The sequence below is a fragment of the Anarrhichthys ocellatus genome, unplaced genomic scaffold, assembly GCF_004355925.1.
Source record: "Anarrhichthys ocellatus isolate YVR2014 unplaced genomic scaffold, GSC_Weel_1.0 scaffold69, whole genome shotgun sequence".
NCBI classification, from domain to species: domain Eukaryota; kingdom Metazoa; phylum Chordata; class Actinopteri; order Perciformes; family Anarhichadidae; genus Anarrhichthys; species Anarrhichthys ocellatus.
This window is the reverse complement of record NW_022280099.1, coordinates 287,300-310,842: the sequence shown is the minus strand read 5'-3', so window position 1 is coordinate 310,842 and position 23,543 is coordinate 287,300. Positions and strand designations below refer to the sequence as shown.

At 45.4% G+C, this 23,543-nt stretch overlaps 1 protein-coding gene across 2 annotated transcripts in view; it reads right to left on the bottom strand.

Annotated features, from left to right (window-relative positions):
• The window catches only part of LOC116397590 (protein jagged-2-like), a 49,724-nt gene extending 26,392 nt beyond the window's left edge, over nt 1-23,332 (bottom strand). For both annotated transcript variants that reach the window (XM_031873144.1, XM_031873145.1), the window contains exons 1-3: nt 22,993-23,332; nt 21,809-22,132; nt 6,143-6,200 (exon numbers count right to left, since the gene is read on the bottom strand). In XM_031873144.1, coding sequence (XP_031729004.1) covers nt 6,143-6,200; nt 21,809-22,132; nt 22,993-23,061 — 451 coding nt within the window. In that variant the 5' untranslated portion in view covers nt 23,062-23,332. The remainder of the gene's footprint in view (nt 1-6,142; nt 6,201-21,808; nt 22,133-22,992) is intronic.
• Nucleotides 23,333-23,543: the final 211 nt, after the last annotated feature.

Genomic DNA, 23,543 nt, shown 5'->3' with positions numbered 1-23,543 from the left:
AGAGAACACTCCGGTCAAGTGTTCGGGTCGGTCTTAAACAACAAGGAATTCTGAATGACATTCCAAGGAGCAGGGCTGGTTCCGGTTATTGGGGGTTCCACCCAACAAGCCGGTGTTTCGTGAGATAAGACGGACCGTGAGGCTTCGAAGAATGCCTGTTGTTAGTGCACATCGGAGGGGAAGGTGTGACCTCCAGCAGGAATGTGGAAGAAGAGAAAAAAAAGAGGAGGAACAAGGGGGAAAGAACGGGAACATGGCACAAACAGCGGGAGTTGGAGCGAGGTCTGCGAGGGCTTGATAACCCAAAAGGCTTTTTCACTTTTCCTGCTCGGTGAAATGATTCACTCCCCGCCCCCCCGCCCCTCTCTCTCAGGATATCCAGCGCCGACTACATCGGAGCCAGGCCGGAAATAATAAGAGCCGCGGAACAGACGAGGAAGGGCGACATAGGAAAGGACCCTTTAGCTTGTTCTCAAGGAACAGAAGAAGTGTGACCCAGCAGGGGTTACACTAATGTAAAGACGAGTGTATCATTTCATATCAACTCCCAGAGGAGATAGAGAGAAGAGGCGGTCACTGCGATGACTCCGAGCAGACTGCATGGGACTGAATTACACAACATTATATTCCTCACTTTTATAAGTCGCTAAATTTGGCGCTTTTTAGATATAAATTCGCTGAGAGGGTCTGAAAAGAATAAAATAAACATGTTTCTTTCTGCTGTAAAGTTGGGAGTGACTCTCTTTTGGAGCCGGTCACGAATGGACATTTGATGGACTGCAGTTTTTGCCACTTGGACGTTTGCCATCGGCACATGCGTGTTAAATATGACCGGCACAGAACCGGCTTAGTCTGAGACGGATCGGCTGTTTGATCGGTGCTTCTCCAGTTTACTTAGTTTGAGAAGTAGGAGAATCTTCTCAACACAACCAAAGTATAAGGTTCATCTATTGTCATTGTAAAACAGGATTGTGCAACAGAATGCAGTTTGTTGTCCCATTTTGTGACATAAGACAATATGTAAACATTACGTGGCGGAGGATGAATTGAGGAGATTAACTTTGAAGGGAGAATGCGTTATCTCTTCTTTTAAAAGTCTCTTTTTCTCCCTCTGGATTAGTTTTCTTCTGAGTTCGGATCCTTTATAAAACATTTGTAATTTTCCCCATGTAACTCACATTCCTTTATACATTCTTAATTCAGTGCTGGAGTTAGACTGTAGAAGAAAAGGATCCATTTCCACGCTGTCCTGATTTACTGCCACGGATCTGTGTCCCACACCCACCACCTGAAACGCTCACTCACTGCTGCTCATCTCCAGCAATTACATGTAAAAATATAGACCAATCATGAGCCGCGTGTGTCCCCGGAGGAGAGGCTGTTGTTACTAGGGAGAGCAGCAGAGACTGGGCCATTTAAAACCGGCTTACATAAACAACGAGCGGCTTCAGATCCGAGCAGCTGATCCAGAGCAACACGACGGTCTGGTGTGAAGAGACGCTCCGCTTCACAAACAAAGAGCCACCGCTTCACACACAGACACTTTGTGTTTTTGTTCCATGCAACGAGCTGCAACTGGAGTGTTTTTTGTGAGAGGGCTGAAGCACCTTTTGTTTTGACCTTTGACCTCTTTACTGCTCGCTCCTTTGTAACAGCGGGGACCTCTGAGCTGAAGTCCCGACCGTGTTCACACCGCCGGTTAACATAATCTCATGGGTTCCCTTCTCGTTCCCATCTGGACAACATCGATCTATAAAAAGGTCAACATTTGAATATTTGTGCCTTTTCTGTCACACAAGTGACTTCAGCACCTTTCCCACTAAAGTCACCACGCATATAAAGAAATAAATAGTGAGATTTAATTCCCGGTAATCCTTACTCGATCTTTAAAATGACAAAAATGTAAAATGTCCATCAAACAAGCCCAGAGTCAAAACTTAAAGCGAGCAGCTACAAACCAACCCTGAACATCCTCATGTTAGGATGAAGCACAGCTTTTCTGTTTAATTTACCTTCATCTTGGTTATAGATAACAGACGGATGGATACAATAATTGTGAAAGCACAGCTGGAATGAGAAACGGTGCCGGAACATCACTCTCACGTCGACTCAGCGTTGACGACCTGGGGGTCAGGCTGTTATTGAGTTTGGGAGGCGTCCTGTTCCAGGTGGTTCAGCGCTGCACCGACACACTTTCACAGCCAGTTGCTTTCCTTCGTCTTCAAGCAACAATCATGTTTTATTACTAAACGTTTAAAGGAATAGATAAAAGAGGCTAACATGACCAACGAGTGCTCTCTTCTCTCTGTGGGTTTGTTTTAACCTGATTCAGCTCAGTGGAATTCAAATGATAAGGCATGAGACATGTGGTATTTAAACGCTGTCCTGTGATTGCCAGATCTTTATAATGAAGCTTTCACACTCAGCGTGGCACACACTGCCACTTCTTCAGACATGTGAATTATTATCATTTTCATGGCTCGCATCAGTCTTAATCATTTTAAGAGCAGGGTACCGCTCTACTTTTCCGTACAGATTGGAAGTTGTTAGTTTGTGGTCAGGAGACATGAATCAGTATCTGACACAAGGCTGCTTATGTGCAGTTGTCTTGAGAATACAATAACAGATATTCTGTACCGATACCTTACCTGATATGGTAGTTGTGTTCATTTGATAAAATATACTAAACCAAACTCTCAGTGCATCAGTGTTAAAGGATAAAGGTGATAATTATATTTCTGTTATTGTCAACAAGTCACAATCTCAAGCAGAATAAATGTTTGCGTCGTACATTTTTGGAAACCATAGATATTGAATGACGACGTTTCATTAATATGTTTCATATCGGCTTCATATCACGCTTTAGGAATTCACAATGCCACGTTGTTAACGTTTGGTTATGTTGAGGCAGCAAAACCTCAGAAAAAGATCAATGTTTGTGTTCAATAATAACGGAACCTAACGATACCAACCGCCCTCAGCCGACTTTCTTATGAACGCTACAACGTAACAACATTAGTAAATGTTGATATTTGGACACGAACAACGGTCTCTTGAGTGAAAGTCCTGTGTTTGTTGGACCAATCCAGCCCATTAGTGGACTTTCTCGCTTGTTATACTTGTTTTTGTACCACGTACTGTAACTCTCAATAACGCTCACTCGTTGTGCTACGTCACTTTGAACGAACGCGAAAATGCCGGCATTCAACATAAAATGATTTCAGAGCGACTGGGCTGTAAATCTAGTGCTTAGTAGTGTCCTCAAACAGCTGAGCACTGTAGTTTTTAACAAACATTATTCAAACAGGAGGAAATAGTGCATTTGCTGGGGACTACTTTCAGCGGCGGATGAATCCACGCTTGGCGCTCTAGAGTCTAGAGCGTATTTGTGGCAGCAGGATGGTGTTTGTGGGGCTGAGTCAGAGTAAACTACAGTGTGTTTGTTCATGGTGATGAAGGAACTACAGTGAGGCTCATCGATGTGTTTTTAACAGAGCAGAAGAAGAAGAAGAAGATATACAGCATGAGGCCGTATCACGAGACTTCTCCTTTAACCCCTTGTTTCCCTTTGCTCCGGCCCTTTCTGTTTTGTTTTCTGTTTTAGGCGTCACAAAGACTCTCCGACCTGCTGCCCAGACCTGTTCACACACTCAAACTAGTAGTTACAGATATCATCTTTATGCTGATGCATCATTTCTCAGCTGCACCTGAGACAAAAAAAGAGTTATTATTATCGATTACTTGTTCAATTCATTTTCCAATTAGTTTATGAACCGTCGTGTCCACAGTCTGAGGTGATGTCTTCAGACTGCTTGTTAGTCCAAAGCCCCAAAATATTAGAGTCCCAATGAGAAGAAGAATCTGAGTGCAGCTCAATCGATTAGTTCATTCATTGATTAGTTGATTGAGTAAATGTTCAAGGTATTTTTTCAGCCTCTCAAATGTGCAGGTTCTTTTAGTCCTCTATGAAATACCTTTAGGTTTTTGACCAATTGTGTCGTATAAACAAGTCATTTGAATATAGAAATTTGGGTTTTAGGAACTTGAGACAAGCTTTGCTGATATTTCAGATAATCAACAGCGAAAAAACAGAACTGAGAAAAGCAGCAATTTCTCACATTCGAGAAGGTGGAACCATGACATCAGCACTTTTTCTGAACCAATGATTTGAACAATTAATTCATTGGCAGTATTGTTATCAAAATCATTTTCTGCCAATTGACTAACCAATCAATTGACTAATCACTCTCCCCATCCTGTGCAAAACACTAAAAACACCGGCTGCGTTTCCAGTGTTTTCTGGGCTTTACTTTACTTTAATGTACTTTGGGTCAGCTTCAGATGAAACGTGCAGCCGTGTTACGTATGAAAATACAGTTCAGTGTTCAGAGGACTTGTGTTGGCCGACAAACCAGAGGACTGGGAATAGACTTTAGGGCAAAACAAAACCTGATAGGGACATCGCTAGCTTCTTTTTCCAGTGCACACCTGGCCCGTATAACAGACGCCAACTCTCTCTCTCTCTAATCATGCCACAGCTTCACTAATGCTGGATGCGACAGGTTCATGCCTGCTCGCTGAAGTTGGTCGAAAGTGTAGGAAATCCCAAAGTGAGGCAGGAACAGGAGAGCGAAAGTAGACACAAAGAAGTAAATAACATTTAATCTGCCGAAGTGAATCTGCTGACCGTCACAGACAAACACCCACGGAGGGATTCAGCTTATTATAACATTGCGTATTGTGTATTTTTAGCTTGTCCAGCGTGAGTTGAACAAGAAGCAGGTAATGTTTCACTTTGAAGGGAAACTTGGCCGCCGACAGACTCAGGAATCCAAATTGTCGATCACGCAATGAGAAAATACTCAGTCCAAGTCTACAAGACGGGACACGGCGGGTCGAGACGTCAGCACCTCTCCGCCTGCCTGCGTGCCACTGCCTCCGAACCTCGCCCTTCCCCCCTCCGTGAGGATTAACAAAGCATCCCTCTGGCCACATGTACCGGTGGTTCGAGCACGCAAAGCGTCCAGAGCTGTCCGTCCAGGCCGAGGCACGGCAGTCTGGATGCCAGCCGGTCTCGCTGTTCGGGGATAATGAAGTGCCGTGCGGTAGCCGGACAGCTGTCGGGGGCCGCTAATTAGCACACAGACATCAGAGGAAAGAGGAAGGGGACGGGGCCCGCAATTAATGGCTTAACGATGCAATGCTCTCACAAGCTTAATATAGAGGAAAGAACAGTCAACCATGAAGAGGGTGAGAAGCTGGAGTAGGGAGAGCAAATAAGCGACCTGTCAATCAGAAGCAGGAGGGAAGTCGAGCCTCGGTCCTCTAAGATGTCAAGTATGAGCTTCACATGCTCGCACAGAGCAATAACCCCAAAACATGGCACACACCTACCATTCCTTTCATTTCAGTCAACTCATTGCAGGTGTTTCATATCATGAGTCAGGTCGGCTGGTTGGCTCTCTCTCCAGTGTTTCTTATTCTGCTTGCGGCAGCAGAGGCCAGCTAGGTCTCGTTAATGCATCGACGGTGTGACTAAGGGCCCGGGGCGATCTACGTCACCCAGTACAAATATCTACGTTGATCTGCATAACCAACAAAGACCAGGTCAACGCGTGCATTCTCCAGAGAACTAGCTGCAGAAAGTAAGAGCATCCCGGAGCGCTTTACTAAGACGGCAGCATCAACTGTTTACTTGTTGTCTTCACCAAAGCTCGAGGAACGTTTTTCTGTTCGTAGGAGTATTCATAGAATGAATGTTTCTTCATCTCCCCCTGTGTTGAAAAGTTATTTCTGCACGTCTGCTGTTCTGGTGACTTTGATATTCGTTCGTTTTATATTTTTTGTTAACTTTAACGGTTATGTTTGAGCGAGAAAATGTCTTTCACTAACATTACAGTTACTGTCTGCAAATTCATTTTAAGTATTTTCCTTTGCTCCACACTGATGATTGATCATCTTAACTAGTAATAGAATATCATCACCATTTTAAGATATGTAAGTAAAAGCATCGATAGAGATACATCCCTATATGTAACATCGTAGCAAAAGCAAGCCGTACATTTATTAAAAAATAAATAACAGAGAACAGAATGATTCAGCATGGAGAGCAGCACACAAACCCAGTGTTGGTGATCCTTACCATTGCTGTGTGTGCCGTTGTCTCTGTCCCACGCCTCCACTATCACTGTGTACGCTCGCTGAAACACAGGGGGGGGGGGGGGGGGGGGAGGCAGAGGTTACCACAGTGCACACCAATACAGAAACTCTTGACGCAGACGTGCACACGTGATGTAGAGTCTGTACAGAAACTCAAGATATATGAAGCACCGTCGCTCATAAACAGACGGCAGAACTTTCACACACATATTTTGCATAAAAGGTGGATAACGCTGGGAGAGTCGGTCCCGTTCCCACGCTGCTGTCACTGATTAGCTCCCGTCTGCCCCGAGGCTGGTTAACGAGTGCAGCCACGGACCTGCTTTGTTATGAAATCCTGGTTTTCCTTCTTTGTCACTTCTGGATCATTCTGTCGATCAGCGTTTTATTGACCTCAGAAGGTGTGCGCTAGTCTTTTCCTTGGCTCCACGGGGGGGTCAGGGATTTGATGACTTGCTCAAGGGCACTTTGTGTGGTAATGCATTGATTTCCAATAGGGGGAACTTCTCCACCGGGATCTGGACTCAGTGTGCCTCTTAATTTAAGTGGCAGAGGAGACACTTGGAATGATGGAATCGAGAGTGTTCAGGAGTGCTTGTTCGGGTTTTTTTTTCATTTATTTAATCTAAAAATGTATCTTACATTAAAGGAACCGTGTGTAGGATTTGGTAGCATCAAGCGCTAGCAACTAGCGGTTTGGTTTGTCCGTTCTGGGCTACTGTAGAAAAAGCGTAATGTAGATATGAAGGGCTCATTGTAAGCTAACGGAAGCACACAACAATTTTTTGTTTCAGGTGATTACACACTTAAGAAAACATAGATATGATTATATGAATATTAAATATTGTATTCCATTTCAGCTAATAGATCTCCCCCCCAAAAAATGTGCACACATGTGCATGGTGGCTGCTGTGCATTTCTTTGGGGCATTGGTTGTATTTGTCCTCAGAAAATAAGACTTTGCCTTCGCTGCGATGATGAACGTCAGAATGTGAAAGAAGGTCAGCATCAGACTGAGTGAATGAAAACAACACAACATTGTGAAAGTATTGAACAGTGGTCACATTTACAACGTGTCAAAGCTGCAAGAATCAAACCACAAAACTACCAATCTGACCAACTTATCAGACACTTTTTGGTATTTAATCGCCAGAAAGAAATGTTGTCATTGTACATTTCTGCAAACCACCAATACGTCGAACGACCGTGTTTTTTCATTCGGTCACAGCTAGTGACGTAGTACAACGAGCTACTGTTATTTATAGTTATGAGTGTAACAAGCAGGAAAGCCCACTGATGGTGGACGGGTCAAACAAACACAGGACTTTCACCCAGGAGACCGATGTTTGTGTCCCGTGTGAAACCAAAAGTCAACATTGACTTGACGCTCGTTACGTAAGAAAGTCCACTCAGGGCGGTCGCTATTTATTTACCGTGTTACGTTTTTATTGAAACACAAACCTTGATGTTTTTTTCTGACCGTAACCAGGTAGACTTGTTGCCTAAACACAACCAATAGTTTCCCAACGTTAACCACGCGTTATTGTGCGTTTCTGCAGGCGTGATACGAGGTTAATATGAAACATATCTGTGGTTTGCTGAAACGTACAATACCAACATTTCTTCTGACGGCTGGGTTGCCACATTAATATTTCGGTTTGATGGCTGCTTGAAGTACAAGCAAAGAACGTTTGATTGTCACCAGTTAGACTTACTCAGTATTGAGCTGAACGTAACACATTCCAGTTTATAGCATTGTATTGTGTTAAAGAATGCCAACTTTACATGCCTTCTTACTCACTATTGAACCATGATACGTGTTTCTGAGGATATTGTGTGTGAAGGCGCAGCATGCCTGCACACTATGCCCTACTTTCCTTCTTTCCTACTTTGCAGAGGAGACAGACTCCTCCATCCCACAGCAACAAACTCAAACTCTGGATTGTTTCAGGTGCACGGGCAACAGCAAACAAACCCAAACGGAGCTCGCCGTCCGTCGACTGCATGGAGCCGGACGAGCAGCTGTGAGTTCCCATGACCCAAGTGTGACTCGGGGGGACTGAGAGCTGCAGGGAAGATTACAGGGGAGCTCACAGAGTGGAGAGATTAGAGACAGAGAGAAGACAGAAAGCCACGATAAAGCTCGTTCTATGGTGCTCGGATTTAAGGGTAGGTCATAGTTTGGAGACGGAGAGGAGATGCAAGAGAGACTAAATCACGAGATATGAAACCGAGTTGTTACAAGTATCTGGTTGATGCTGTTGGGTGTGTTCACAACATGCAGGTTTGGAGCTGTTTAGGCAGCAATTGGGGAAAATCCCATTCTAAGCACCAGAAAACTACTCGGCTACAAGAATCAACCTCACAAGAGCGGCAACTATTGATTATTTGTATTTTACTAAAATGTCCATCAGGATCTTGAGTTAATATGTCAAATGATACGTTAAATAAACTGTGTCATGGCGTCAGTCATCATTTCAATGATTGCATCCGTACTGTGGTTTGCTGGTAGCTTCCCAAGTGAGCAGCACATAAATGATGATTTACGATCTCATCTGAGAGTGAAAACGATGTGCTGACAGTTCGGCTGAATGTCAAAGACGACTAAACAAAAAGATTTGTTCTTTCCCGATAACCATTCTGATACCTGAACTTGCCTATCGGCCGATGCAGAGTGCTGATCTAGTACCAGTGCGTTAAAAACAAAAATAAACATTATTATCTTTATTTTGAACAGCTGTTTACCACTTATGGATGTGGTATGATTGCTACACTCTCCACTAGCACTGGCCTGATCGCTACTGAGCACGTGCAACTCTTGGGAAAACGATCGCCGCGCCTGAAATCGATGATGGAAGAAGCTAACGAGTGAGCCGCCTCGCTTCTGACTCACTCTATGGTGATTGTTGCACATGCTCAGTAGCGATCAGCAAGATGTAGGGATGTGACGGCGAGTTCCTTTGTAGCGTGAATGAGCTGATAAATGACACCGTGATATCAGATCGATCCAGCATCTCAGAGGCACTTCTGATACTGGTATCGGAACAACTCTCATAAATAAGTAAGGATATTAATGTGACTCAGAGAAGGGGATAAAAGCAAGAACACTCCTTTCACCTCCGACACCTGCTGACCTAATAGAAACCAACTAAACTGTTCAGCATTATAACAAAGACCTGGATGCGGAGCAACTCAAGACCCCCTGCTGGGTTAAAAGTCTGTCCTGTACCTCCTAGTTGGTCCCTGAGCTGGAGCAATCTCACCAAGCTGCTGAATCCACAATGGGATCAAATGTGGGAGAAGGTATCCAGTAGATGTTTCAGACAGGTGTCTGTGTGATGTCAGGTAACTGTCACAGCAGCATCCTTTAACCTCAGAGAGAGATCACAGACAGCATCACTGTAAGATGAGAGTATAGTACAGAAATAACTGTGAAACATTTAAGACGAGAAATAAGCCACGCAGATGATGAATATAGTATATACAATGAAGACATCGTGTTTTTATTTTGCATCTGATTAAGTACAACAATGAATTTGACTAAATTTGCTAAACCTACATTAATATTTATTTAACACTGTTTTTGTCTGCTCACTACCAGATCACAGATATGTTAAGATGTGGAACAGAATCTCAAACATGCAACACCACCCTGAACTTATCTAGACATGAATCAGAGGAGCTGTATGTGAGAACACATATGTCCGAATCATTCGGACATTAAACAGACTTCACCCTGCCGGCTATGTCGTACAAAGTCTGTGTAATGTCCCGTTGAGCTCATGTGTGAACAGAGGTGCTCATTGTTCCTAGAATTCACAGCGAGCGAGTGTGTTGGTGATGTTTCTTTCATGCGGCCGGCGCAAAACCGAGAGACAACAAACATCCGAGGGTGAAGAAGAGGAAGAAGAAGAGTCCTTAATGCGAAGACGCCAACAGAAAGTCTAACTGGAGAGAAGACAAGATTCGGGAACTTCTGTCGCTAAGGGCCGACGCCAAAACCACCAGAGAACTTCAAGGAACGGCAAGACGCTTGGTTGTTTATGACCAAGTTACGAACCGGCTATCTAACCAGGCGGCAACCTCCGGTTCTGAAAAGTGAAGCCGATGCTTCATGTGTTAAAGCTGCATTCTCTTTAGTGTCCATCAGGGGGCGACTCCTCTGGTTGTATAGAAGTCTATGAGAAAATGACTCTACTTCTCTCTTGATTTATTACCTCAGTAAACATTGTAAACATGAGTTTATGGTCTCAATCTCTAGTTTCAAGTCTTCTTCAATACAGCATGATGTTCATTTAGTACATTATGGTCCATTTAGAGTCACACAGACCATAAAGCAGGGGATGCTTTAGGGCGGGGCTACACAGTGATTGACAGGTGGCTACCAGAGCCGTATACGGCGTCTCTACGTCACTCCTCCTCAGTCCAGACATGGTCACTTCCTGTTAACTGGTTGCAATGGGTGAGGATACGTCCACTTCTTATACACCGTCTATGAATGTGACGGAGGTGTAATCCGTGTCACGCTCAACCCAGACGTCATCCCTCGACTAAAACCAAACTTCTCCTTGGAAACAATCTCCGGAGTTTATGAGACTTCAAATTATAGTTCCAATCCCTAATAACCGCCCCCCCAAAAAAACCATGACATCAGCCCGAGGACGACATCGGCTCCAGATGACCCGGCCGTGATTTATGAGCCCAGCAAGCGGCACATAACTCTGTAACGAGTGAAAATAAGTGGACATTATCATAATCAATCTTTCCCTTTGTAATCAATTTTAAATGTCACAGCCACTGGCTCCCAGACAGATGGGGCTGTCCCACGGCCTCAGAGCAGTGTGTGTGTGGGTGTGTGCGTGTGTATGTATATGTGTGTGTGTGTGTGTGTGTGTGTGTGTGTATGTATATGTGTGTTTGTGTGTGTGTGTGTGTGTGTGTGTGTGTGTGTATGTATATGTGTGTTTGTGTGTGGGGGTGTGTGTGTGTATGTGTGTGTATGTTCCTGTGCGTCCTTGAAGGACAGGAGCTGCAGGATCAAAGTGTCACGTCCCTTCTGTCTGCAGTGGGACGACTTTAGGAGTCGACTCTATGTGATATGGGGGGGAGGGGGGGGTTAGTGTGACACTTGACACCTCTGAACCAATTTACAGGAGTCAGAGGGATTTGAGTTTTCATTAGGCGAGGAGAAGCGGCCCCCTCCCTCGCCGCCTTCACCTGTTCAATGAATAAATTACGGCTTCAACAGCCGCCGGCACCACGGAGCTCTGCTGAGGATTCACCGTACGGCTGGAGCTGCTTCATGATGGTTTCTATACATGCTAATAAGATTTAATCTTCTGCTGCTGCTACACTGCGTCTGCTTAGTTTAACCTCATTATATCTGACTTTGGAGCGTTAGCAGTGTGTGTGTTTATACTTTGATGGTTATAGAACCGGTGGTGGACGCTGCGTTGGGCGTGGTGTTCATGAAGAGGCGACTGGACGGGATTGTTAGATTTTATTTTTGTCATGGAGATAAAAAGTGAAAATGGGATAAAAAAATATAAAAATGCGTCTGAAAAGCGTTCCAAATCATGTTAATTAATTTCCAAAACCGAAATATACTCAATTGTATTTATTTATTTTCAAAACGTGAATATATTTCACACATTTCCAGCAGCCCACTGCTCCTGATGCTCAGTGTTTCATGTCCCTGTATGTATATGGCCATTGTAATGAACCTTAAGTTTATTGTTGTTATTTCTTACGTTGTTGTGCTGTGATCTACAGACCGTTAAACGTCCAGCAATGAACGACATGGATCAACGATTTGTGGCTGTTGAGTTTGCAGAGCGAAGTTTATTCTGAAAACTATTCCACTTCCTGTCCCCGACATCAGATGTTCCAGAATTAAACCCACTGCTTGATCGACGAGATGCTCAGAGTCACAAACACCCCGATGTGTGTGTAATATCACAAATATCATCACTTTAAAAGGAGAGCTTCACACCTTAAGGTGGATTAAAATAGAGAAGAATGTTCCTTTAATTGAAACTTCACAGCAGCAGGGAAGAGAAAGAACCCAATTAACAACTTTTCTCGAGTTGTGATCAGAGGAAGATGAAGAAAAAAAAGCAGCGGCAACACCTGTCAGGTCACACCTGTTAGTCTGTTGACATGAATAAAACATGTCGCTCCCGGCAGAGAGGAGCTGGGATGGTTAATTTAGCACATTATAACAGAACGAGCCCACCGCCCCTCCACCGACACCACCTCCTCTCTCTAAGGAGCCCCCCCCCCCCCCACACAGGAGGCCTCGCTCAGACGGCAAATCTAATCAAAGCTAATCTAATCAGGTCTTTATACCGAGCTGCAGAATGGGAAAATGACCCAATTCACTTTTTCCCACCAAACGCGTGAAAATCTATTTGTGTCGCTCCAGGTTACAACGGAGAGGAATTCTGAGGATTCGTCTTTTAAAGAAAAGTGCGTGAAGGGAAGCAGTGGGAAGAAAATACCGCCTTAAATCCATTAGTGAGTCCTCTGATCCAGCGATAGGCTTACAAATATACAGTAAGGTGACGTTTTTTAACTGTTGAAGGGAGTTTTTCTGTTTGTTCTTCATATAGTTAATCATAAAGTGCTTCTCAGTAAGTCACAGATCTGAACACCTGAACACCGCACTCTGCTTTTTATTACCTCTCCGTCAAATCGTCTGTCATCAGATGCTGCCGACACTCCCTCAACCACCGCGCTCACACAGGCGTCTCATCCTTCACTACTTTAAACCTCGTATCACAATCACTCATCACTCATCTCCTAACTCGGGACCTCAGACTGGTTTACTATGGGGGCAGCGTCTCCTTGGAGGTGCACGCAGTCACAATAGGTGGCGTGCTTTCACGCTTCTGATCGGTGCTTTATAACGAGGGACGGTGAGCAAAGGAGGAACACAAAGAATAGTACTATGAATGTGTCTGGAACCAGCTCAAACGCTTAGCTGGAGCTACTGACTCGATAAACAGTGAAGAAGAGAAAAGATCAGAGAGATGAGCGTGGAAACACCAGAGCGATTCACTGAGGAAGGCAGGTTTTCTGAACCTTTGAGGTGGAAGCGTGGTGGCTTTTGAGTAAATGTGCATTCAGACATGAAGCGACAGATGTTGCAAGTCTTTGAGAACAGAAACCTGCTCCACAAAACCAGGATCACACGTGTAAAGCGGCAAAAAGACTTTTCTAGATCTGGCCACAAAGAAAGATCGTTTGCAGGTTTAAAGTCCTTCTTGGAAACAGTTTGTCATGAAGGTTGTTTTGGACTTCACTGCCAAACGACCACTTTTGTGTTTGTTATTTTGTTTGAAAATGACCTACAGCACGAGGAAGCATCAGCAAGAAGAGGGAACCTCAGCACAAAACAGATATTTAGATGATATCCTCAGCTCTGTATCTCTACTTCATTCTATTACTTGATGTTCCTCTGGATTCTCTTAGACTGCTCTAGCTTCTGAAGAGCGCTGACATATCTACACATTGGATAGATGGGGGCCTCTGAAGAAAACCACCAGTTGATGGATCATGAATATTCATCCACGTCTGAGAACAACTGTAAATTCAGAGCTCCACGTGAAGCGAGAACACCTGAAGCAGGTGTGAACACCAGATCCAGCATGCTGCACCCCAGAGAGGCCGTCTGCAAAACGCTCTCTAATCCTGACATTCTGCCTCCCTTCTATCTCCATCTCTCTCTGCCCCCCCCTCCCTCCCTCCACTCGTCTTGATAACTCAATATCTGGGCACAAAGTCCGAGGTATAAAGTCATTGTTCCCCCTCAAAGGTGCGGTGACAAAGAGGTTAAGGCGGCCCTCGTTTCCACAGCGCCGCCAGGAAAGTGATATCCACGCCGTGGGAAAACCCCCGACCGGCTCCTTCATCAGTGATCCAACCGAGCGGCCCCTCCTGCACCCGACAGCAAAGAAAAGTCTTTCATGTGGAGATGAGGTGGAGGGAGAGAGACCAGTTTGCTGCGTGCAACATCGGCTCTGACCTTTGCTATAAACGAGTCTCTCCTTCAACCTCTCCGGGTAACGAGTATCACTTTTACACAATGTTTAACCACGACGAGCTCCAGACTAAAGCCTGAACATGAACAACATCTGAGACCATTGATGAGAGTCTACAGAGCGGAGACGGCTAGATGTCGAACCCTAGCCGGAGCTGGCCGATGTGATTGGCTAGTCTGCGTTTTCGAGGGGCGGGGCTTAGCGAAGGATTAATTGACAAAAACAATCTTAACTCAAAGGAGGAGAACTAGTAACGATAGCAGCAGCACTGCTCATGCTCGTTCAGTAAAAATCAGTTTTGGGTGAATTATAAAAGTTGTCATGATGTGTTCAAATGTCATCTTGTAAAATGTAGTTTTTGGCAAAAAACCTGAATAAATACAGATGTTTTCACAGCAACATAAAGTAAATCTTAGAGGTGAATTATGACCTTTAACTTCCTAAATCTAGCTCTAAGCAGCTTATAATACATCAGTAAAACTACGAACGACATGATCAACCCAGAGCGTCCACTTCATCCCATTACACAAACACAACACATCGAATGAGCAGCGTGGATTTGATTTCAGATGTTATGGATTAGAGAAAAGTGTGCGAGAGTGTTGCGGGGGTTTCTCCATGAAGTGGGCGGTTGGGTAACTGAGGTCACTGACAGAGATTTTGGCCCCAGATGTGTTGAGAAACCCTGCTGAACCTTCACCCGATCCCTCTGGAGAGGCCGGTTAGGAAAGGCTGCACGACGTCCACGTTGCAGCAACGTACGGAAGAAGAAGAAGAGGAAGAAGAAGAACGCTGTATGAATTCTTAAATTTGCCCTGTTTGATCTCTTCAGCATACTTTTGGAAAGCCACATGATGAGTCAGGGTGTGTTTATTGAACACTGGAGCATTTACTGCTTTAATTTGATTTATTTGTCCGTGAGAAGATTGTTCATTTCCAGCTACTTCATGTGCTCTCTACTGTGATCAACACCAGAGGAGAGAAATTACCCAGAAATCTGTCATGCTTAGCTGAAATAACACAAAGAACGCCAATTAGGTGAGGAGAAACGCACTAGTGGTGGCTCACAAACCTGGTGCATGATGGACATTTGGTTCACAAGGAGAGCCTGAATGTTGCAAAAATACAACACAGAAGATCTTCTCCCACTCAGTTTCGGACCAAAGAAAAGCAAACTGCCGGTGCTATCACACGCTCAAAGCTAGCAAAACAAGCTAACGAAAGAGGAAACGCAGCAGCCAAATGATTTGTAACGCAGGAAATATGTAGCTACGGGGTTTTCCTCCCGGCGGGTGGTCCGAGAGAGAGAAGATGGACGAAGACAAACAAGAGACCCGTGAAGATATAAGTAGATAGAGACAATCAACAATGGAGCTCTGTTTTTATTTCCCATCATGCACTCCTTCAAAATGCCTCCCTCCCTCTCTGTGAGGTCCAGCTGAGCTCCATCAGCACTGGGAGCAACTACTGGGAGTCAAGTGGGAAATTAAGCTGCGTGCTTTAATCACCTCAGTGCTCACGACCTAAACACACACACACATCGCGACGATACACACACATTCACACCTGTAATCTGTAAGTGGATCTCTGATCTGGACGAGGAGAAAAAAGGTGTAAACGCACCCAGAACAAATTAAAACCGTATCTGGAGGTGGATCTCAGCGGGTGTTAAAGGACGTCTGCAGAGTTCGGCCATATTCTTAAGAAGCAAATGCAGCGAAACACGCTGGATGCAAAATCACAACGTGGACGGAGCGGAGACGGCAGGACGCTTATGATAATAACAGGTGTAATAAAGGTCATAGAGCACATGTTCATATGCAGACTAACACACATGAAACTGATCTGTACATACTGCACACGGGGAGCTTGGCGATCATTCAATAATACACCACGGCTACGGAAAAATACTCGTCCCTGATTGGCTGGCAGGTGTCCATTGAAACTGTATATGAGGACATCTCAAACATAGTGCAAGTTTAACCTCCGGTTCTAAATCAGTGCTCAGAGTAGGATGAACCAGAGGAGCAGGGATACTGATGCTTCAGTAAAGAGGTCATGATATTAAGTGTGTTGTAAAGGAATGCTTTAGGGCGGGACTACCTTGTGATTGACAGGTCTCTACCACAGAGTAGTCTGTGTTTTCGTCATGTGTTTTCACTTCATGAAGTTAATTGCAACATTTTGGTCTTATTCAGCGTTCGGTTGTACTTAGCTCCTCCCTCTAGTGTCACTTCCTGTTGCAAAAAAACAAGATGGCGACGGCTAAAAAGTTTAATTAGAGGCTTCAAAACATCAGTCTACAAAGCAATGGGTGACGTCACGATGGCTACGTCCACTTCTTATTCACAGTCGATGTAAAAGAGCCACGATACCGCGGCTGTGAGGTCTAAATCCTTTGCATTGCCAGTATTACTCGTTAATGTGTCACTACCGTTCACTAACCATCTGATGGTCTTGACGCCTGAGAGGTTATGGGTGAAACCTCTTTGCAGAGCTGTTCAGGAACTGAAGAAAGTGGAGCAACGCCATCGCAACACCAAGCAACACACCTCCACCTCATCAATACAAGTCATCCGACTGACACTGGACAACATCTCAGCGGTTGCACAATATACAATGGCAACATACAAATAATGCAAATAAAAAGACAAATAATGAAATCAATGTTTCGCCAGCCTGTGATGAAAAAAGATACATATACAAAGCAACCACCTCCCCTGAGTCTGATAGAAGTACGTCTGTGGACACCGTCTCTGATCATTTCTCTCTATACACATATTGCCAATATTCCCATATTGAGATATCGTGGCTTTTCTACAGGTTTCATCCATATCACATGAAAGATGTTGCAATTCTTTATAGCACTTTTGGACTTCTCGTCTGTGTTGGCTTACACTTTAAGATCAGGAGAGAAACTAGTAAGTGGACCTTTAGATTTGTGAAACTACTATTTCTGAGGTCAAGAATGAGTTTTTTTAATCAGAATTTGTCACAATCCGATTTGCTGAAATACCAGATTTGGACTTGTTGGGATGAAGATTAATTCAACTGACTGCTAGTAAATATCATATCAGCATCAGCATGACGCATATGTACAGCTTCCACACCCACACCCACACCCACACACTCTCTTAGTTTTAATCTGAGGACACTGACTCACATTAATTCTCTGGAGACTTAAACCTGAAGCTTTAACCCATGTGGTTTATCTTGTGTGGACCTGCTTTTTGTGCCTCATAATGTAACTGTGAGAACATATTTATGTCCCGACACGAGGATAAAAAGCTGCCCCTATACACACACACACACACACACACACACACACATCAGTCACACGCACAAAACCAAAACCACCAGCAGCTTCAGCAATCGATCAGCTCGCACAGACCGAGGAGCTAATCGCACATTGTACACGCCTCAGAACCAGGTCAGCTGACGCGGAATCCAGCGACAGCGTGGGAAAGACGAGCAGACTCGTCCCGACCGCAGTTAACCGCCACACACACACACACACACACACACACACACACACGCACACACACACACACACACACACAGTGCGTAACAGAGCCCTACTGAGGCCTGCTGCAGGCTTCTCAGGCTTAATGAAGACACACGGAGCAGAGAGACAGGAGTGAATTTGTTGTTTTACAGAGAGACACGTGTTCCAGGTCAACCGACATGCTTCATGAGAGCAAAGCTTTGGAGCTCCAAAGTCACGTATGCATGAAGAAAAGGAGAACCATGTCCTGCTGCCAATGAAGTCTGTTCAGACTCAAGGATAAGTCACTGCAACACGCACACAAAACAGTCAGAAAGTAGCTGGTAGCTGTTAAAGTCGAGATCATATCTTGACTTTAATTTGCACTCCCAGTCTGATGAGATATTATTTCTGATCACGAGAAAGGGGAGTCGACTGATTCTACTTCATTCAGTCCGTGTCTACCCGCCATGTAGCCACGTAGCTAACGCTAACATCTGCACACATCAGGCTCATGGGAGGAGCGGACACAATGCTGAGCGGTCTTCATTAAACTGGATATCATGGTCTCACTTAGTTGCAGCATCTGGTTCTGTTGATGCACAACTGGTTGACATGTGTAGGCCTTAAAAATAGGACATTTTTGGGGTCTTTCTTCATTTTGCAGCATCACCACTGGACACAAACATACCACACCATCTCTTCCGCTCACCTAACACACATCCCAACGCTCTCGTCCTCTTTCCCCCCAAAACTAATCAACCATTAAAAGCAGTCACCAAACCGAGAGGAGCTCCTGATGGAGGAGCGTGCGCCAAAGACGCACTCGGCAAATGAGCCAAACGAGCCGCCTGGCAGTGACGGCATCGAGGAAACAACGGAAGGAGACGGAGACATCCAACATTGCACTTTTTGATTGCTCACCGATACTCCTCCGGGTGAGCTGATCTTTTGCTTCGTCAGCGCTGTAATCATAGCCTGTTCTCCTAATGTTGTTTCACTAAAACATTTATTCCAGGAGGAGGAGGAGGAGGAGGAGGAGGAGGTCTCCATACAACAGCTGTTCCACCTCTGCCCTCTCAGATCTGCCAGGCTGAGGGGGAATGCTGGCAGAGGGGGAGTAAAGAAACGGGCCATGAAACTGAAGGAGTACGCACCCTTGATCCTTGATTTACTCACAAGAGGGGTGAGCTGAGGACAGCAGCTCTAAAAATACCCCTTAAGGAGAGAGGGAGAGAGGGTAAGGTTTGGGTGAGATGGGGGGGGGCAGGGGAGGAAGAAGAGAAAAAGTAAATGATTGTTTTTTGCTGTCAAAAAAAAAAAGTTCCTGCATCCCAAAGTACTCCTTCGTGACAGAACCCTCACAAGGAAGCCGGGTGGAGGTTTTTTTATTTTGAAAAGGGGGCTGCTTCCTCTCTCCTCCCCATCGTCCCTCGCTCCATCGGTCAATGCCCCCCCCCCCCCCCGTCGCTCCAATGAAAAAGATGTCACTACAGACCCAAACAGCCAGAGGGCTGAACATGAAGGGGAAATGATCGGCATAGCAGAGGGCAGAACAATGGCCTTCTTTTTTTCTTTTCTCTGCAGCTAATTCATGTCAGGACCAGTGGCCCAGATTACTGGGGCCGACCGAAGGAGTCCACTATGGCAGCACCAGAGGCTACAGGCCACACACTCACACACACACACACACACACACACACACACACTTTGTTAGTGACTGTCAGCGCTGTCTGTGGCAGGAAGAGGTCTGGGTTTGGCCTCGTAATGTATGAGGAGAGTGAGACATCCGTCTTCTTTCACAACCTTCTGATCGATGTGTGAACAGAGGACGAGACGTCCCTCTATGTAGAGCATCTGCTGTGTTCTCAGAGGAGGAATCCCTCCTCCGGGGTGGACAGGATGCTCTACATGTGTTATACTCACAGAAGACACGACAGTGTTTAAACTACAACATGATGGCGACTGGATTCAAGTGACTCATCAAAGTCATCCGTCAAGAAAAGAATGCCAAACATTCTCTGGCTCCAGCTCCTTGCGTCTGTTTCATATCTTTGTAAATTGAACATCAAACTGGGAACTATTCTACACATTTATATCACACTAATCAATCAACAACAGCAGCACGAGTTGTATTCAATGCTAATTAAAGATTATTGTCAAACATTCAGAGTTTGTGAAGTAAATTACCTCCAATGAAGTTATGCATTCTACTCATCTTGTTTATTTTTCATTGCATCAAGAGTGTTACTTTGTGCTGCACTAATAAATTATTATTATAATAATGCAGTGGTGGCGGTGCACAGAGAGGGTCACACACCAGATATTTAACCACCAGTGAAAACGTTACCAGGCGTCTAGAGAACTGATTTAAAAGCGCGAGGTGTGATGACATTTCTTTTAAAAAGCCTTCAGCTGCTTCAACCTTAAAAGCTGAACACTGATACCCTCCTTCCTTTGTGCCACACACGCGCACACACACACACACACATACACACACATACATAGTGGAAAGTCCTGACCCCCACACACGCCGAGCGAGACAATGACCCAATAACGGATAGAGCGTGAACCTGAGAGGTAAAGGCATCCCCCGGCCCAGATTGACCGAGGATCTTCACTTGTTTGAGTAGTTGGTGACACCGATACCCGCCGCCTGTGTCACACACAACTTAGTGGTAACCCAATCCGCCCGCAGGGCCCAACTTACTACTTCCATCTTCCCCTCTGCTGACAGCTGACCATGAGGAGTGATGAATGGAGGGGTCAGGCCAGCCAGCCGAGCACAAAGCAGCCGATACGACGTCTCCACGGCGACACCGTCCGTTATGAGTGTCAGCGGTGAATGATTCCATATCTGTATGCGCACTGATGTTCAGTCACAAGCAGTCACGTGTTTTGCTGCTGCAGGAAACAAACGTCCATCACACATTCCCAGAAGTTCAAGTCTTCAAACTGCTTATTTCATTTGATCAAAAAAAACTTGAAATATTCTATTTACATTCATATGAAGCAGAGAAAACCAGCTGATCCTTAAACTGGAGAAGCTAGCAGGAGTTCTTTAGTGTTTGTTCTTCACACACTTAGAAAGTCTCCAAAGTCATGTTTGACTGACATTGACGCCGAAAGGCGCCTTAGTTTGTTCTTATTTCAACCTTTTTCCAATAAGAATGAGTCAGTATGTGGGAACAACACATTTAGACAGATTGCTTCACAGCATTCAAGAAAATACTTCAAACAAGCTTCAGTAAAATATTCAGATCTCACATGTTTGAAGAAAATATGACTTTAACTCAGTAAAAGCTACAAAATGACTCGGTGAGAACTGTTGCAGTGTAACAAGCTTTAGTAAATGATTATCCAAAGAGTCATAACCTTTTCTCTTGATTGATGAGCTATAATAACTATATCATCATCATCTCTGTTGCTCTTTTCCAGCAGGACTCTTATTTTGACAGCTCGCTCAGCTGTTGTGGGAATCAAACCTGTGACGTTTCCTCCGTTAGCACGTCACCCCCACCATTACAGCTCGCTGATACAGATCTCTGAGAGGAACAGCAGCTCTCATAAAGCTCTGACTGTCACGACTGTTCCTGTTTCCCACGCTGGCGCAGCTTCTGATTGGCTCCGCTGCTTGTTTGGATTAGATAATAAATTACCTGCCACTTCTTAACCCCCCCATCCTCTTCAAACACCGGGACCACAGCCCCCCCCTCTCACACACTGTAACAAACAGCAGCTTGTTTGGTAACTCATCAAACTGCACCACTGCTGTGCGTAAAAGTCATGCGTCACGCGCGCTCATGGGCTTTGGCTCAGAAACACAGACATTCACTCAAAAAAGTTCCACGAGAGGAATGCGATATCCCTCACGAGGCGTCTGATCACGTAGAGACGCCAAAAAAAAAAGCTGCCACGCGGAAGGAAGAATGAGCGGCACGCAGAGACTCAGACTGACAACTGCGCCAAAATGTGCCAAAAATGTGCCAAAATACTAATAACCAAACTCCCTCAGATTATTCTACATTTTAAAACACATCGTGGAAGATTATGAACATGAAAACATCTTTTACATGAAACTGGTGAATTTCCACCAGTTCACGCGCCACTAAGATCCACTTACCGGCCAGGCGAACTGGAAGGGGATGGTGATCTTCCCAGCGTCATTGTTCCGGTTCTGGCCGGTTTTCTGGCCGCCCTTGAACTGAAAAGTATTCCCACCGATAACCTTAGTAGTTTCCGAGCCGTAGGTGCACGGTCCGTTGGTCGTGACCTCCGTTTGGTATTCCTTTAAACACACTTTGAAGTAGGTGTCGCACTCGTCCGCGCCGCAGTGGCCCTCCGCCGCGCTCTTCTCCGCGTCGCAGCAGTCGCCGTTCAGGAGCTGCCCTTCAGGGTTTCCCACCGAAATCAGCTGTAGCTCAAAGTACCCGGTGGACCGAGACACCTGGGGGGAAGACATGATGAGTGAGACGGACTGAAAGGGTGTTTACACTGCAGTGTCCATTCAGATGTTCTTCTAAAGTGACATAGTATTCCACGTAGAAGTTATTCCTTTCTATTAGAGTCTCACGCTGCATTTTAAGGGACTTGACGGCTTTGGGTTAAATGTTCAAGCAAAATGCCACTTGATTAAGATGGAAGGGGAAAGTGGGGCGTATTATTTGCAGCGAGCAGTCACTCTGCAGCCCCGCACTACTGTATATTCTGGCACAGCGGAACTTCAGGGGCTGCGTAACGAGACCTACACTCCAATTTAGCTCACTCTGCATATCAGGCCGAGCACCTTAACGAGACCCGCTGCAGCCTGAGTCTCAGTGGAGACTTCTGACATAGAGACAAACACATCCGCCAAAGAGCTGAACTATTTAGGATCTGACTTCTGCAACCTGTTATAGAACATGAACATGCAGGTGAAGCTGCGCTGCAAACAATGTTTCCTTCAAATCATTTGCGTCTTCAGGCTGTTTAGAATCTGCGTAAAACGCACTTCATTTTGGAGATGTAACTTTAAAAACACAGAACTTTCACCCAGCCGTGTCTTCAGAACTTCACGGTTTACATTGCTGAGCAGCAGCTGATACCGACACTGCATCACACAGCAGATGATTTTTACTTCATTTGTCTCCCAGAAGGAAGCGCTAATTTAGAAATCCTGAGATCACATGATTCAACGACCCGAGCAGGCAATTCAATTAAAGCTGGAATTTAAACCCCCTCCAAAAAACGGAAAAAAACTTCCAGTCGATTGATACGTGAACGCACCATCGATAACCTCCTCACCCCCTCTGAGATTAAAGTTCTCACCTCAGCCCACAGCGTCAGGAGCAGACACACTAGAGAGACGCGGCGCACTGTCCCCGGATTATTCCACATGTCTCCGGCTGCGCGGACTTGGTTACCATCGGGGAAATGAAAAGAACATGTATGTTTCAAATCCGTTAGAAAATAAGAATGCAGAAGAAGAGCAGTATCCCTCCTCCCGGTGTCCGAGGCGTGCACGGTGCGGGCTGCTCCCCGGGATGACTGCGGCTCTGGAAGAAGAAGAGCGCACCGCTGCTGCTGCTGCTCTTTGGTCCACGGACGCACTACGAGACGCGCGAACTCCACTTCCCTCCAACGCTCGACGCACTAAACAGCAGAGAAGGAGAGCAGCGGCGCGTCTCTGTTGCCAAAAGCCAAAGAAGGGGCGCGCCCCCCCCCCCCCCCAATTATGAGGGACAGCAGCGTGGACCAATCACAGGCCGTCTTTGTGGACCGTTTGTCCGCTGAGAGCCAATCGAGAGGAGGGGCTGGGAGAAGGGGAGAGGGGAGGACCGCTGATGGATTTATCGTGGAAGTGTTCTCACACAGGAGCT